At 34.3% G+C, this 18901-nt stretch overlaps 1 protein-coding gene across 1 annotated transcript; it reads right to left on the reverse strand.

Annotated features, from left to right (window-relative positions):
* Window positions 1–2505: 2505 nt before the first annotated feature.
* LOC106068664 (SNW domain-containing protein 1-like) lies at window positions 2506–18369 on the reverse strand. Its single transcript, XM_056023555.1, has 14 exons — window positions 18292–18369; window positions 14218–14296; window positions 14024–14095; window positions 13716–13877; window positions 12481–12680; window positions 9839–9943; window positions 9512–9581; window positions 8618–8683; window positions 8394–8510; window positions 7503–7644; window positions 6836–6935; window positions 6071–6194; window positions 5572–5729; window positions 2506–4892 (listed from the first exon to the last, which is right to left on the reverse strand). The coding sequence occupies exons 1-14, from the start codon at window positions 18306–18308 to the stop codon at window positions 4682–4684; spliced, it is 1623 nt and encodes a 540-aa protein (XP_055879530.1). The 5' UTR covers window positions 18309–18369; the 3' UTR covers window positions 2506–4681.
* Between the last annotated feature and the right edge of the window lie 532 nt (window positions 18370–18901).

Genomic DNA, 18901 nt, shown 5'->3' on the forward strand with positions numbered 1-18901 from the left:
TACGTACAATCTCTGAATTTAATATTGAAACATTTAATACAGCGGCTACTCTATGTTGCCTTTCTGATAGACGCAGCTCTTCTTTTGTGGTCTATTTATATTTATGTTTTATATTTAGAATGCGGCCTTTAGGGAAAATACCAAAAAATAAAATATAAAGATTTAATAGAAAATTTGCGTTTTTTTTCGAGAATATCGACGTCCGGGCTGCGAATATGTCAACACCGCGTATTAGCAAACACAATAGGTAAATGGAACCTGTGTACACAATTTCATGCGAATCCGTTTGATAGTTTATGAGACATCTTGATAGCCTACATAAGTAGGCCAATATCAGTCAGTGAGTGGTATTTTGCGCCTATAGGCCTAATATAAATTACATTTTATTCGTGTATTGGTTGCCTTCAGTCGTAAAGCGACTATTGCTCATCTCGTAATGCAGGATAAAATGAGAGCTTAAGCATTGGCTATGATCGCAACCATATCGCAGCAGTACCCCCTTCGAAAGGAATGACACATTCCCGATACTATTAGGTAATAGCAACGTCGTAGGGTCTACCAGAGTGCAGCGATATGTGCTACAAACTGCCTAAGATTCACCAGCTCCTGGTTTTATCGCAGGGTTGACTTCCGAAACTGTTCCCACGATTGTATTCATCCTCAAGGCAGCGGAGATTGGATTCAGTATACCCTCTCCCAAGTGATTATCTTTAAAGCAAGGCTAACGAGCCCTTCCTTTCCGAAACTTTCTGGTTTAGGCACCTACATTTACTCACTTTTGCCTTTACTTTAGTCAAATTGATCGTAGTGTGCAGTTCGAGGCATGATCCAATCTGACTAGAACGGACCTGACATCTTGAGACTCGGCACCAGTGCCGCCTAAGGCAAAGGCAACCTAGGGGCTCCGATTGGTGGGGGCCTAGCACAGGATTGAACACAATTTTTTAGAGAAGAAATAGAGAAACTTGTCCTCAATGTTATTGTTAGAGTACACTAGGTTTTTAATAAATTGCGTTATTTTAGTTTTTTCGCTATTTTTTTATTTATTTTTCTATTTCATTTGGGGCAATCAAATCCCCTATGCCAAGGACCTCCAATTATATAAGGCCGGCCCTGTCGGCACCAACAAGTTAAGAGGGCTTTTTCTGACAAGCCTGGATGGAGCTTAGCCAGTTTGATGTGACTAGATGGTCATTGACTCATGTGTTTTGAAATTTTATTTTTCGAGTGAAGTTGAAGGATCAGCAACACAAACCCTTCGTCTTCCTAAATTGTAGGCCTACATTATCACATGGGAGGCGCAGTGGCTGAGCGGTGAAGCGCTTGGCTTCAGAACAGGGGGTCCCGGGTTCGAATTCTGGGATTTTTAATTCGGGATCTTTGGGTGCCTCTGAGTCAACCCAGCTCTAATGGGTACCTGACTTTATTTGGGAAAAGTAAAGGCGGTTGGTCGTTGTGCTGGCCTCGTTAACAGTGGGCCACAGAAACAGATGACCCTAACATCATCAATAGATCGCAAGGTCTGATACAGGGACTTCACTTACTTTTACAAAATCATTAGAAAGACTGCCGACAGGAAAATGAAAGAATGGATGCGTTTGGAGAGATTCTTTATACCCATCAAGATTAACATCTTAGACTCATTTGCTTACCCATCTAGGTATTCATAGTTAGCCTAGCGGCCCTAGCCTATACATTTTTCTTCTTGAACAAGTAATGAGTGATTCTGTCAGGTGCCTAATCCCGTCTGGCTTGATATGGGGATGCCAAAGTTGTTAGAGAACTATTGCACACTTGCAGTTGTTGCATCTAGTCATTTTGCCAAGCCTGTTACAATTCTGACACCAGCATTATTATCATAGCACAATTGACAAACGGGTGAAGGCTACTCCTCTTCCAATCCAGCTGAAGCGCACCTGCTGGATACAGGGATACATGTTTTCAAGCTGATCTGTTTATTGAGTATGGGACTCCATGTTAGTTTCAGACAAGTTTTCAAGTCTCCAATAGGGTGCGGTCTCTCCAGTAGTCCTATTACACAAAGTACTCAGGTAATTTTAGTGTAATCTAAACGACACAGTTTTCTGAAGTAGGTCTAATTGATTAGAACTAATACAAGTCTCCCAAGAAGTTGTTCATCTCATAACTAGATAAGAAAAGGGGGCTCCTCTATACTAACTAAATCTGCAAAATCTGTGTTTGTTCAATGAAATTCTTTCTTGTTTTCTTATTTTAGTTTTCGATTATTCTCAAACCTAAATGATAAACAACACACTCACATTTGTGTATACATAGTGCATGCACATATGTAACGAACATAAGATTTAGTAATTTAATTTCAAACATTTTAAGACTAGAAGGGAATTTCGAGCGCTTTAAAAGTAGTAAAGGGAGGGAATTTAAACTTCCCCTATATTAGTACTAAATATAGCCGAGAATTTGAGCTCCACTGTTTAGTTTCCCAAAATGTTTTATTACAAATGAAACCAGAAAATGTAAAACATGGCCATCTCTATGAATGTATTGATAGTATATGGGAAGTAACAATAACGTGATTAAATGAGACATTCATTCAAATACAAATACACATTCAAATCGGTTTTGTTAAATGAAATATTAAAACATATACATTATTATACAAAAAAAAAAAAGATTGAAACTGCTATAGGGACTCCAGTAAGGCCCTAAGCCTAAAAATTGTTTTATAGTGATGGCTGCCTGGTCGTGAGGTATGCACACTTGACTGTCATTTGGTTGTCTTGATGGTCCCAGGTTCATACCCTGCCCGCTGCCATCCCTCATCGTTTGGACTAGGAAATAGATTATCTTCAACTCTGAAGGAACATCCGAAAACATGTGAAACATTTTACAAACATCCCTCTGATAAAATGACCAAAACTAGCATCTAAGACAGTAAGGGAAATTGTATAAATGAGAATCTTTCAACATTGCCATAAGTAAATATCTATAAATCTGTTGCCCCAGTTGATGTAAGAACATTCATTTATAATCAAATATTTGTTTAGTACATGTCTTCAAATTATTTTTAAAAAATCTAATAACATTTTCAACCAGGTAGATAATGCAGTTTGGTTTATAAAGTACTGCAGAGTCCCTTGTTGTTTTTTTTTAATAAGGAAAAACACCAACTGGATTAACAAAATACATGTCTTAAAATGATTAAAGAGTAAGGGCAAGCCACTCCCTATTATTAGGACTGTATAATATTGACTTGCATTCTTCTTCTCCTAGCCAGCTTTATTGCTGCTGAGCTGTGAGCTCTTTTGCAGACTGCCAAGGAAAAAAAAGTGTGCTGTTTTGCAATGACTTGCATAAATGATGGACTATCAATGACCAGATTGTCACAAGATGACTGCCCACCTGCATGATCTCTAACCAGTCTCAGAATGCAATATTGAAATAAAAACTAAAAAAACAACAACCTTGTAAATGAGAATAGAACTGGAGACATTCTTTACAAAATAATTCTCACAGTAGAATCTAAAAACATTTGAAAAAAAAAAATTAAATTGAAAATAAAGGAAATAAAAAAACAAACACTTTAAAACAACCAACAAATATGTTTCAACTGTTTAAATTAATATCCCTAACGAAGACGTAGTAAGCAGGTCGTTGCACCTATGTGTCAAGTGACAGTGATAAAGTCAACAGAAGAACAAATAAGTTCATTTTGGTGGTGCTAATATGTTACTTCTATTCCCTGTATCAAATATTATAAACATGCAAGTTATTTTCAGTAAATTCAGAAATATTGTAATTACTAAACTTTTAAGTATGTGTAAGACTAACAAGAGATTCACTTCTGCTGGGATGGGAAGATATGACAACTGGCTTTTGAAAAGACTTGTTCAAGGATCCTGACAAACCCCAACATTTCTTACACAATCCACAAAATGTATCTGCTGTAGTAATGCTAGGAGAACTTGGTCAATGTTGGTATAACCTTTTTTTTACAGCTATGTAATATCTTCCTTCTACTTTGGACTCAATAAATTCTATATTCTTATAACTTTTGAAACTCTTCTATTCCATTAATGATAACTATACTTGCATTTATAAACAAAGTGAATTTATAAGTCATTGAGTATTTACATTTTGTTTAATAAACTATTTTTTTTGTTCTTCAATTTGTTTTATGTCATTTATTCAGATCCAGTGAGCTATTTTTGCACTATGACTGCCTAATTTTATTAATAAAATGTATACTAAATTAAACCTATCTCTTGGCATCAACAGAAACTGTTAGAACTAGTTGAAAACAATAGTCCTTATGTAGTTTTCAAATCCTAGAATCTTTCATTTCTCACAAATGTAACTTAAGTCTTCTTAAAAAAAAAAAAGACTAGTTGGACATAAAACTTTCAAACTGAGTTCTTAAAAGCAACAAATCTTAATTCTTAATCATGTAACATGTTTCAACCAACCATAACACAATGTATAAAATAAAAACAATAACACAATGTATAAAATAAAAACATTAAAACTCTTTATGAAAAAAAATACATTGCAGAAAAAAAAATGAATATGTAACTATTTTCATTTATTTAATTGATTTATCAACAATATTTTAAAATATCATTGAAAAGAATGTGGCAATCAAAAGTCAGTCACATTGAAACCTATGCAACAATCACACCAATTTTAAAGAACTCAAACTGAACTATTCACGTCTTTTTTTGTTACTGCTACTTTTACTATCATAGTCCCTAGAAGACCGAGAGTCATCACCAGTTCTCTTTTGACCTTTCTTTGCATCAGTAATGAATTGATCCAAGTTGAAAGGATCTTCTTCCACATCTCTTGTGAACTGAACTGGGCCTTCTCGTCGACGATTTCTGTCAGTGCCCTCAAAGTCTTTATCTGGCACAAATCTGAGATACATTCAAATACATGACAATCAGTTATATCATGGCCGCTTTTATCTAGACATATTTATTGGGAAAAAAAAGTCATGCTTCTTCCCTAATTATCTGCTTAGAGAAATGTTAAAACTCTTTGTCTCCAGATCAACAGTTTCAACACAGATCTTTTGAAACTCATGTTTTGTTTTCTTTCTATCCTAAATGTTTTAATAACTTAAACTTGAATAGTTTACCTCTATCAAATATTCAGATTATTTAAAAAAAAAAATAGACCAATATGTTTAAAGCAGGTTAAATTTTGACCTTTTAAAATCTTGATTTTTTTTTCAACTGTAGTGACATTGGATAATAAGCACCTGATTTGGATTCAATTTATTTTTAAGTTTTTTTTTTAAATAATAGATAACTACAATTAAAAACTAATTTTTAAATTAGGATCATAAAATATTCCCTAGATCTAGTCTAAAACTTTTAAACATCTCCAGTCAGAGTGTTTTCATTATTTGATTTCATAATCCAACATACATTCTATGCCAAATGTAATAATTTTTAAAAGAATAAAAAAAAATAATAGTAGTTCAATCCTATCATGGAAATGCACTACAAATGATAAAGTGAATAATTTATACATGGATTAACTCTTAAGTTATATCTTGTTACTTGTATTTGCAAAGAATAAAACTAAGACCTTTTGGTTTTCATTATTGCTTCCAAATCATCACCATAAAGATCATTGTCCAAATTTTTGGAAGGTCTGTAGATTGTCTTGGAAATAGTTCCTTCTTCCCTCCAAGGTCTATCATAGACATTGTAAGCTTCATCATCACCAAAACCACTATCCATTCCCTAGTGAAGAAAAAAAAAAAAAAAGAATTGAAACTCTTGAAGAACAACAAAAAGCATAGCTTTCTAAGAGCCATGTTTCATGAATGGAGAACTGGCTAAAGAATGTAATGATTAAGAAAAAATGATCAAATTATTTTAAACTCGTTCTCTTCACAACTTGGTTTAAAATATAGACACAAGACGAAAGCGAAAAAAAAAAGTTATATATTATTATGTATACAATTAGTTCGTTTAAAGTTTTGACGGTAGAAGAACGGCACTTGAACATCAGTCTCTACATACGAAGAAAAAGATAAACAAAATATTAAGATACAATAAGATAAAAAGCTAATAAAACTTACTTTACTCATGTTAAAGAGTCTCTGGTCAAACTGTGTTTCTTTACTGCCTCCTGCTCCAGTATTTGGCAAGCCAAGAGCTATTTTTTCACTGATGTCTCTTTCTTTATCTCTTTGAAGACGATTGCTATAAAAAAAATTCAAACAATCTACAGCTGCAATTACATGAAGGGTTTTAATAGGGTTTTTGTTAAATCTTAACTATGGAAAAATATAGAGCAAAAAATAAATAAATTTTAACAATTTTAAATGAAATAATTTGGATTCTTCCCAGAAAGATGCAATTTTTAAGAATACAAAATAGTCATTTGTCTCAGTGTAAGGGAGATAATACTAAAATTGACAGAGAAATCCAATGCTCTGGTACGTACCACATTTTTTGTCTTTATAAAGAAAACAATTTCTAATTAAATTATAAATCACATCCTTATTTCATGAGCATTAGTTGCAAAAATATATTAGGATAAGTCAATAGCCAAAGTAGAATCTAATTTGTATTACAAAGGTCTTTGAGCACAACTTTTTCGCAAGCCAGACAGGACTACAAAAAATGCTAGTTACAATTTACTATGAGACAAACAAAGATGACGTGGAAGCAGATCTGAAGCAGCTTGGGGTTAGGGCGTGGAGACGAAAGGCCCAGGAGAGATCTGAATGGAAGGATGTGTTAAAGCAGGCCAGAGCCCTCCATGGGCTGTAGCGCCACTGGGATGGATGGATGGATGAGACAAACAAACAGCTGAATCAAAGTTAAAGCCCAAAACTTACCGTTTATCTGGAGCAGCTCGTGCAATGTTTCGCTCTCTCTGTCTTTCTTTGGCTCTATCACGCCTGACCTCATCACGCTCAGCAGCAGACTCATCTTTCTCTATAAGATGGCAAAAATAATTTTTGCTAAGTAATTTTTAATGTTATGGAATTTTACATATACATTATTGCTAATAATAAACTTTCAATTAAATCATAGTAAATTACTGTTCTCAATTATTATCAGGTGATTAGATGTACATAAGTCAGCGTTTTTAACTAGAAAGGTAAAAAGGAACATACAAATTACTTGGTGATTGCAGAATTAACAGAGTTAAGTTATACTTAGGAACCATCTTGGTTTTCCCACTATTTAACATACATTTTTTAAATGTTATGAACAACATGTGCAAACTAGGTACAGTACCAGTCTAGGTTAAAGCCTCATAGCTTAGCTAAATTATATTTTGACCATTTTCCTACATTACATTAAAAATCTGGCTAAGAACATTAAGCTACAAGATGGTGTCCTGCTGACCAATTCCTCACATGATTAAGAGACAGTACAGTAAATTGTATTTGTTTTAAATCATTCATGTCCATTAATTTTGATACCTCTGTTACAATGATGTTTATCTTAAATGTACAAAAGTAAAAAAAAATAATCTGAATATGTTTTCTAAATTACCAACAACTTCCTCCCTGCGAATGCCAGCTCGCTCTTCCCTAGCTTTCTGAGCTAGTTGTCGTAAGTTTTGTTCCTTTTTCTCCTTTATAGTCTTCACTTTATTCTTCTCAAGTGTGACACGCATTTCAACAGCTTCTCTAGCCTGTGGGATTCAAAGGAGAGATTATTGGGCAAGTGCAGGAAAAGTGACTAAAAAGAAAAGGATTTAAATGTCCCAACCATTACACACAAAAAAAAAAAAAAAAAAATAAGCCAGCAATTGTAAATCTTTAATATGTCTAGCTGTATCATTTTATATCAGATAAATATTTTTCCATAATGCCAAGATTGAAAAGTATTATTAGTTAATTTCTGAAACACCGATTTTCTGGATTTTTCAAGAACAGGGAAAATTGAGTTAAAATATTGTAATTTCATGATAATATTTTAAAAATTCTTTTATTAGAATAAACGACACATAAAGGATGGTGAATTAAATTGACTTATCATTGTCAAACTAATGGTTCAATAAAAAGTGGCTAATAATTCCAAGACAAATGCTCGATTCAAGGATTAAATTTACAAATTATAAACAAAAAAATAGTAACTTGTGATAATTAATTAAAAAACACAACATCTTTTATAATAATACTTATTTTCGTTGTAATTACTATAGCATTCGAAGTATATAATCTCACTCCAAAATTATTATTTTTTTTTACAAAATTTGGACTTTTTCATTAATAAATATAGTGAACTATGAGGCTGCTATGATTACCAAATGACAGCTACCTAATACTAAGTATACTGGGCAAGTAAACTATAAGTGTTAAAAAATGTAACAAAATTAATGCCCAATTAGTGTTTAGGGCTTTTTTTCCATAGCTTAATAGAAATTTTAAATAAAATTACTTTTCTGTCTGCAATATACAAAGCTTCAGCCAATTTAGCAAAGTTTTCATTGATGTGAACACCCTGAAGTCCTCGGCCATCAGCTGCCAAACGTTTGTCAAGAGGTATCGTATAACCCTAAAGAAAAAGAAAAAACTAGTACAGAACACAAAAAAATTAACTCATGCAAAGCTAATTATAAATTCAAATTCTAACAATAAAATGTAAAATAGATGACTACTTACTCTGTTATTTTTCCAATTTGAAATACAAGGTGGGATCTTCCAGTCTTGTTGTTCTTTTACTGACACCTGTAAACAAAATCAACTAAATTTGACCAAATTTAATAATGAAAATTAATTCATGAATACACTTCACATGCATACTTTAAACACAAATGTTTAAAACAAGATGAAAAGGAAGTTCATGCTATTCAAGAGCGATTCAAGACCTGACAGATACTCCAAATAGATTACAACCGAAGTTGACAAAGTAACTCATTTTTCACCCACTTAGTCTTTTTATAATTATAATAATGGTCTAATACTGGTTCATTCAAGGTCAATGCATGTTTTTGTAAGTAAACTGACCTAGAATCTCACTTTGTCACCTTGTTTTGTTTTATTACAATGATGTATTAAGTCAACATTCTGGATGGCAAAAAGGAGGAACTCCTAAACTGTCAAGAGACGAGAGCTGAGCTGGCTTGCTCACACAGAAAGACATGACCTGTCAAAAGTCATCCTTCAAGGTACATTGGAGGGAGCATGAAGAAACGGTCCAGCTCTCATCATATCGTTCTAAGAACAACTGCTGACCAGGAAAAGTGGAGGGATCTGGTTAAGAGAACTTTCACAGCACCCTTTGACAAAAGTCAAGGGACAGATGAGACGTATTACAATGATGTTAACAAAGCAAAATGCAGTTTCTTCCATGTTAACTAAATATAAATGCAAGAGACCAATTTTTTTCATGACTACTCTCAAAATGTAACTTACAAATATTTCATTTAAGACTAAGTGTAATTAAAGAATTATATCATGATGATTTGACAAATGAATACTGGTGTGGTAAGGAATCAAATGACAACAATTTAATAGGATATACTAAACATATAATGATTCCCAACTAATACAAACCTTTCTATTAGGTGAATGCATAACAGGTGCAGGAGGAGAAGGTGGGCCTCTGGGAATCTTTTTGTTGACTCTGTTCGTTAAGAGAACAAAAATTTAACTATGCACATTATACACCTGATATAAACAATGCTCTTTTATGTCTACAAAAAAAAAAGTGTTTTGGATTCAAATTTTCATATTTTTTAAATACAGAATCAAGTACTATTTTTCTATTAGTATCTAAGCTACCACACTTTGACTTGTTCTATGTGCATTCACTTCAATATATCTACTAAAATGCTTTAACAGAATAATAAAGGTAAAAATTATTACTAAATAGCATATTACTTGAATCTGGGAGGCTCCATTGGATCCTTTTGTGTCTCTACCATTCTAATGATTCTTTGCTTAGCTCCTGAGTTGAATGCCACACCTTGCTGTGATGGAGTATACCTGTAAAACAAAATTTAGTTACAATACCAAATTGAGGTGTCTTGCCAGTGAACACAAAAAGATGTCTTTAACTAAGGTAGGGCCCAAGTTTGATAATGAGAATAGAATTACATGTTTACAATGTTCAAACTAAGTTCTAATTTTAGGACATGTGTGTACACATAGTAAAGTTGAGGCACCCCTTCGAGACCTTGTGATCTATGGGGGGCAGATGAGGTAAAGCTCTTCTGTTTCTATGGCTCACGGTTAACAAATGTGTCATGTGGCCAGCATAACAACCAATGTCTTTACTTTCTCAACATATGTCAGTTACCCATTAGAGCAGGGGTCTCAAACTCATATCAGCATGTGGGCCACAGTGGAAAGTAACAATCAGTCAGTGGGCCACACCACGAAAAGAGAATGTTTTTTCATTAAATTTTACAAACACTACTGTCACTGCAGTTAAATGCTAAAATAAAGTTTTTATATAATTATTAATTACATTTATTGTAGTTTATACATGCACAGGCAGTTTAGTTTACTAAAATAAGTTGACGTTGCCTCTGTCACTAATAAAAACTGTAGTTTCCCCCCCCCCCCCCCCCCCCCCCAAAAAAAAAAACTATAATTACTAGGCCTACTGCAGATGGCTCGTCACTCATGTTTCTGTCCACTTAGCTGAGAGCGTTTGGCAGAGACCAGACCATCGACGTTAGGCCTGAAGTCGCGTGTAGTGGCAAGCCGCAAGGTTGCTCTCAGATGCAGATGCAATCTTGATCGTAATGCTGTTTTGTTGATCTTCATTCTGGAGAAAAACTGTTCGCAAACGTACGTACCCCCAAACATTGCAAGAATTCTAGCAGCTGCGCAAAATAAGTTTGGAAACTTCTCTCTGGGATGAAACTGGTAGAAATCTGGAACGCCAACATCAGCGTATTTTTGCTACAGAACAGTGTCACAATGCAGGTCCAGTAGTTCAATCTGGACTTCCACTGGAACGTTTTTCATGTCAACTGCGAACGGAGTGGCAACAAGGAAAAACTGTGGTTCGAGAGCAGTGAATTGCTGAAAGCGGTGTTCAAAATCTTCAAGTAGTCTAAAGAGGATGTCTAATTAGTCTTTCAGGCACTGTTGTTCAACCGTTATGCTCTGTAGAAAAGAGAAATGAGCCAGGTTTCCATTTGCCAGCTGAGTGGCCCACAAAGTCAGCTTGCATCTGAATGAATCCAATATCACGGTAATCAACTGCTTTGTGCCCTGTATTTGTGAATTAATTGCATTGAGATGTTGCGTGATGTCAGTAAGAAAAGAAAGATCCAACAAAAACATTAGGTCACTGAGATGAGGTATGTCTCTGTCTTTCATTGCCATGAGGAATGCTATTTCCCGTCTCAGTTCAAAAAATCTCTGCAGCACTTTTCCACGACTCAACCAACTTCCGTATGATACAGCAACTCTTCGTATTCCGTTTCTAAATTAGCTAGACATGACACAAACTGTCTGTGGTTGAGACCCCGTTCAAGTATGAAGTTCGCCGTCTTTACGACAACATCCATCACGTTCTTCATTTGTAGACTTTTGCCACAGAGTGCTTCTTGGTGCAGAATGCAATGTATGGCTGCAAAAGGTCCCGCCAAGCTGAGCTGATTCTGTTTCTCTAACATTAATCCAACAACACCAACCTTCTCTGAACACATTGCTGGTGCACCATCCGTAGCTACTGCAACAAGTTTTTCCCACGGTAGCCCACACACCTGTCATTACAAGCTTCCAGTTCTTGAAACATGTCACGTCCAGTCATCATTCCTTTCATGGGTAGTAAGTCCAATAGCTCTTCAACAATGTTCAAGTTTTCGACCCCATGAATGAATACGGCACAGTATGTGGTGTCTGTTACACCAATAGACTCGCCCAGTGCAATGGAATATGCTACAAAGTCTTTTGCAGCGGCACTCAGTTACTGTTGAACATTTGTCGCTGACTCGGTGATCCTGCTTGCAACTGTGTTCGCAGACAGACTTATGCCTTCGAAGGGCTTCTTTTTCTCGGGGCAGATATTTTCACACGCCTGTAGCATACACTCTTTTACAAACTGGCCTTCAGTGAATGGTCGTGATGCCTTTGCTATCATCTCGCTAACAACAAAGCTTGCTTTCACAGAATCTTGACACATGTACCCCATCCCTCCCCATCTCCCTTTCTTTCTCCTGTTTCGCTAGCCGCGTGGCTTATCAGGCCAAACGGTCGGAGCAGTGATATAATGGTGGCCAGATTCTAGCCGCTATCGGCCAGCGGTAAGAATCAGGCCACCGTTCACCCAGCTGAAAGCCTAAGCGGTCGGTGGGCGACAGTGACACCCCATTTACTGATTTGTGCAGTTGTAAATCATTTCACAGCTTATATGTGGTCATTGTAGATTTTATCTATTTTTTTAATTCGCGGACACAAAATAGTTGTGGCCTGTGGGCCACGTGTTTGAGACCCCTGCATTAGAGTTTGATGGTCTCAGGGGCGTCCCAAAAATGTACATCCCTTACTGTACACATAATATTTACCTGATATACTGTGCTGGGGCAGGTTTTTCTGCATGACGTACAGGCATAGCAGCACTGATTTTGCCTGAAATTAATTTTTCTAATGCCAGCCTGGTTTTTTCTGTATTCTCTTGTATTGCTTCTTCAGATGGCTTTTGTAAAGCAGGATCATCCTCCTCAATAGGTTTAGGTAAAAGATCTTGAGGTCGTGAATGTATGACCTGAAAACAAAAATATCTATTATATTTTACAATATAAACCAAACTGAATTAACTGATTAATTTCAAAAAGGTAAAAGAAACTGGTATATTGATTTTCACTTATTTTACTACAATCTTTATGTTAATGAATAAAAGATTTCCTTGCTCTAGTCTAGATCTAATAATTTTTATACAATGGTCTAATTAAGCAGTTATGTTATCTATCTAACTCTAGACATCTATTACCATCACTTGTTGATTAACATTGATGCTCAGGCTAATGCAATTTTTATAGTTCTAGATCCTTTAAGAAAGCACACAAAAAAACTAATCTTTGAGACCATCAATATTTCTAGCATTATAAGGTTAAACTCATACAATTGATATAACATGATCTGACATAGATATATGTTTTGAACAATTTGTATTACATACATTCTAAATAAAATGATTTGCTCTAATAATGCTAGAAGGCAAGGAAAATGAAAGTTTTGATTTTTAGGGAACATGATATGATTCACAGGCCTATAATATTAAAAAAAAAATAAAAATACTGATTAATCAATCAGATTTAATTAATCATGAACATGAGTAGAGAAAGGAGATCTATATTCTATATAGATGTAGAAATATTGAAACCCCTAATTAAAAAAAAAATAAATTTTTAATGAGTCCAGGGTATCCTGGAAAACTAGCACTCCCACTCCATATAAGCTCATATCCACTTGATGAGCTCTTATTCTAGAAGCCTACAAACTAAAGCCTAGTCCATTAAAAGTAGCCCTAATCCAAAAGAAATGTAAGTGTTAGAAAAATAGTCAGTTGTTTTTTTAAAGACCCCTTCCCCCCAATCAATTATCATCATCATCAAACTCTATTCGAGTGAGGGCTTGAAAGTTTCAAACCCTCTCTTGCAAAAGCCCTGGACAGAAACTCTGTTGTTATGCATACAGGTCAGAATTTGTGCTTTTCAAGACTAGCCAAGACAGAGATCAGCAAGTCTGGGGCAAGCGAAAAAATATATGAGAAAATACATAAAAATGTATATATACACACCTTGTCTTTACCATGACCCTGTCGAGCAATAGCATCATATTTAATTTTCCCTTCTGCATCTAACTGAACTGCTAGAGCATTTGAAGTTGTCTGCTTTCTTCCCATACCTAATGGATACTGAGCCACAGGAATCTCAGGATATGCTCCTCCATCGCCAAAATCCTAAAGATGTAAATATTTAATTAAGGCTTCTTTCAACTAGAACTAAATAAAGAGCATGTAGCATTAAAAAAAATATGTTTGTAAAAGTGGCATAAGGAAACTTGCATAAATTTTCAATTTTATGAAATAGGTTAAAGCTAAACTACCTCTTGTGTTCTAGGAACCCATCCTTTCCTATGTCCGTAAGGAGGTGCTGTACGACTTGTAACAGAAGTAATCTATAGATAGTAATAAAAAAAAGATGAATGCTCAGTAACGCATTTTTTAAAATAAATTTTATACTGTAAAAAAAATATATTTAAAATATCCAAATATGGTTTTGTAATTATGCATTTCTAACCTGTAGTTGAGAAACAGAGGATCTGAAAACCTTTTCTTCATCATCCCTATCAAACCTCTGAACTGGCACAGGTAATATACTGTAAAATTTAACAACTGTATATTAAAATGTAATGCAAGATCAAGTCTAAATAGAAAATTATTTGGTAACTGTATCAAAAATATATATTTAAGCTTTGAGAAGGCTAACCTTTATTAAAGGATGTATAAATACAAGATTTATATAAATCCTTAAAAAAAAGTATCCTTCTAGACTCAGATATGTCCTATTTTCACACTGATTTTCTTTTATCAAAGTGTTTGTTTTTTTAAAAAGCTAACAAGCTCTCAATACAAGGAGAACATGATGAGAACAGACTTTGCACAAATTTTAGGAAATTTTCTAAACCCCCGTTTTTAAACTGACATGTTGTGCAAACCCAAATAAGGAGCTGCTGAACTCTTTGAAAATATGTACAATAAATTATATTGAATGTTTTATTGTGCACATGTACAGAAGATACTCACAAAAAGCATACAAGACACTATTGTTTGTGCATTTAGATGGGACAACTTTTGAACTCTTTTTGAAGTAGGTCTTGATCTATACGCATTTTATTTAACTTAGAATTTTAGATCTTAGTCATTATTGTCAAAGAAATAGATCTATCAATCATTTTGAGTAAAGTCACCACCATATTTAGCATTTTATAGCTCCATAATGGTTAGACCTAAAAAAAAAAAAAAAAAAAAAAAAAAAAAAAAAAAAAAAAAAACACATCTGCTGTAAACTTGCCATCTATACAAATAATAGATATGTTGTAATGTTTCACAACGGCCTACACAGTTAATAAATCTGATGTAAGAGAGAGAGAGAGAGAGAGAGAGATGTGGGGTAGATAGGCGCCAAAGTTTCTTCCTTCACTTATAAACCACATTGAACGTTACATATTTAAAAAATGTTCTAATCATCTCATTCTTTCATTTCAGATATTTTCAGGTCAAACATGACATAATTTTGTATGTGGATGAGTAAAGAAAGGATAATTTGCTCTTCCGTTTTTTATTTATTTATTTTAAATGGTCGATGCATGTAAACTACAAATAGATTTAACAATGGCAAGGGGAAGCATACTTATTATAAATTATTTTTAATTGGTAAGGGAATGATTTTTAGGTACTAAAAATTCATGAAGTATAATTTTCTTTTAAAAATGAAAAAAAAAACACATTAAATGAAAAGACATGAACACTCAAAAAAAGCATAATGTTCAATGTGGTGATATTTCCAGAATTGTAAACTTTATAGATATGGCACAGAAAGTAGATGTAGGTCATGCTCAGCTGATGCATATTTGTGCTTTACAACAGTTTCATCACCTAAATACCCTCATTCATAGGTATAAGGTCAAGAAAAGGACATATTCATACAGTGTACATTGATGTCAAATGGAACTATGCTCTTGCACAGAAATACTAAACTGTTTTTAGAAATTTGAAAAATAAGAGTGTGAGTCAATTACCATTGTATTTGGCATAACCATCAAAATTAGGCAAAATAAAGACATATGGTGAGGGTATCAATAAGGGAGACAAAACATATGATGAATTTGTAGTGTAAAGACAGAGCTGTATGCTTTACTAACCAAATCAGTGTTTGTTTTTTTTGTTGCCTGAGGGCTCAACATACAACAAACAAAATTTTTTCAAGTACATACTACAGTAGACTAGGCTTACACTGACCAGTTTGTTAACTAAAATCAGTCGTACACACAATCTATCTACTTTTTGGGCAGTAAAAGTAAGTAAAGTTCCGCTTTCAGGCCTTGTGGTCTATAGTTCAGACGATATAAAAATCATAGATCTGTTTCTGTGGCCTACAGATAACAAGGGTGTCATGTGGCCTGCACAATGACCAACCGCCTTTATTTTTTTCCCAACTAATGCCAGGTACACATAAGAGCTGGTTGAACACAGAGGTGCCTAAAGAGCCAGAAATAAAAAAAATCCCAGTCTTCACCAGGATTCCAACCCAGGACCTCGGTTTGGAAGCCACTGCACCTCCTTTTGGGGCATAGAGGGGATGAAAATGTTTTGTTTTTTTTCTCAAATTAATAATAAACCCTAATGCTTTTAGATCTAAAGAAATGAACCAATGTCTGCATGTCTGACTGATTTTAATAACCTGGTACACATGTAGGCTTTGTCTACTAATGTATGTAATCTACAACTCTGTTGCCATATAGAAACTCTGTAAAAAATCTGACTGTTTGGATGCGCAGAAAAAATATGTAAAAAAAACAACAACACAACATTATATACTAAGTCTGAAGTATTATAAAAATATATAATATATTTAATAATTCATTATCTGTATATAAATATGCATCATATAAAAAAAGTAAAAACAAGGCCTCAGAGTTTCCCTTTTACTTTAATGACTTTAGTCACACTTTAGTGCTTTACAGTACTGAGTGCACTAGAATAATAAATCTAGATTATTCTAGATTTTGGTGATTCTAGGCAATCTAGAATCCAGTGTTACATACTAGATTATAGATCTAGATTCTAGTCATATTCTAGTGATTCAAGACATTCAAGTCAATCTAGAATCTTGTTTTATACCAGATTATAGATCTAGATTTTAGTCAATCTAGAATCTAGTGAAGTGTTAGATACTAGATTATAGATCAAATCTAGATATTTAGAAGCTAGATTGACTAGATCTATATATAATAATAATATATATATTCTAGACTATCATACTATATAGTCATAGTATATAGAGTCTAGAGTGATTTAGATCTACTAGTTAAACTCTGTCACTCTCTTAATTCAACTAAAAACTTAGTTTAGCAGTCTACAAGTGAGTTACAACTTAAACAATGAACATAATTTAGCAGTATTAAATTTATATAAAGATCTAGATTCTAGAATGTCTAGATTTACTTTAGTCTTTACTACTAAAACTCAAAACTTGGATAAAAGCCTAAGCCTAGATCAATCGTAGATTCTTATATCCGAACACTGACTTTTGGGAACTGGGGGAAATGTTTATTTTATTTTTGTATTTGTTGAAGGTTTAACACACACAAAAAAACAACCTGAAAGTAGATTCCTCTTCTTCAAATAATAGACAATAAAAATAGTTGTATTCATATGTATTACTACTCATAGTTAAGATTTTACTCTAAAATAAATTGGGTGAGTTCATTCCTCATAAGACCTGGACCTGGGCATTAGCTATTATGGTCGGAACGATGTTGCCCACACATCAGAATCAGTTCCACTCTCTCCACACATAGGATAGATCTAGCTAAAGAGAACAGCTAAAGGAAAGGTAAATTATGTCAATACATTTTGGGATCAATGGCTGACAGAGGCAGAGGTGTCGCAGGCTCTGCCAGGGTGTAACACTGACTGAGTATTGCAAACTACATTACTACCTAAGCATAAGCCCTTTATCTAAGTCTAAGACAGCAAGGGTCTTTGTCTCCTGACTCTGTGAAAGCCTTTCACATGGAGGGAGGGTGGGACTATCTAATGAAATGGTCAACAAATCATCAGGTCTAAACTGACTAAGACTAAGCCATTCATTATGATTCATTACTTGTATTACTTGGCAAGAGTAAACTAACCAACGGTAGCAGACCTAAGCCTAAGGCTAAGGGCCTAAGTAAATAAAGTCTTATTAAAATTTTAAAAAGTAAAAAATAAAAAAATTGGCTAAAGAACTGATCTAATTCTAATCTAGATCTACTCTGTAAACCACAGGACATTCACACTATTCATGACCAGATCTAAATCTAATAGATCTAGATCTATCACTGTGAATGTGAGGCACTGTGACAATTCGCAGTCGAGTCAGTGACTCAGTCACATAAATTTATAAAAAATAATAAAAAAACGTATTTTATTATGAACGTCGTATTATTTAAATCTATTATTCTTAAACCTAATAACTAGATACTTCGAAATTCCAGAAAAAAAGGAAAGGCTCGTGATAAATGTAAATTATAAGCAAGTTTCATTTTGAAATTTCGATAAATAAAAAATGCATTTAGATTTAAATGTTTAGAATGACAATAATCCAGACCTCGATAAGGAAGCCATGTTTGATATCCGATTTTTTTATTCTCACCGGATGGCGCTGTTATAAAAATAATATTTCTTTTAATGTTTTCAAAGTAGATGAGTTCTCTTGTAATGTGCGATCAGCAGTTTTAATAACTAGATTAGATTTATTTTTAGTCTATATCAAGTATTCTTTTTACCTATGCAAAGCAATACAAATTACAAAGCATCACATTTTGCAAGTGTTCGAAAGGGCGAAAGCAAATCCAAGTGATATTCTATTGAAAGAAACTCCAGAAAGGCACTATTTCTTCAGACTCAGTGGCTTTCTCCCACCAAAGTTCAGTGGTGTCCAACCCTTTTCGGAATTGCGATACGAGCCGTATCACCGGAGACAATTGCCTTTACCTCTGCTGCTTCATTATGCACTTAGGGCAAAAGTTTCGAGAGGCCGGTTAGCACAGCTTCACGGATCGGATATGGCACGCGAACTTTAGGTTGGACATCACTCCTCTATTTAGGCCTATCTGTGAAGCTCGGTCATCTACATTAGGGCCTATATATTGATGGAATCTCGACTTCCCCCCCCCCCCCCCAAGCACTACCCATTTCTACTTCAAAAAGGACATTGA

This window comes from Biomphalaria glabrata, chromosome 3 (genome assembly GCF_947242115.1).
Source record: "Biomphalaria glabrata chromosome 3, xgBioGlab47.1, whole genome shotgun sequence".
In the NCBI taxonomy this organism is placed as follows: Eukaryota; Metazoa; Mollusca; class Gastropoda; family Planorbidae; genus Biomphalaria; species Biomphalaria glabrata.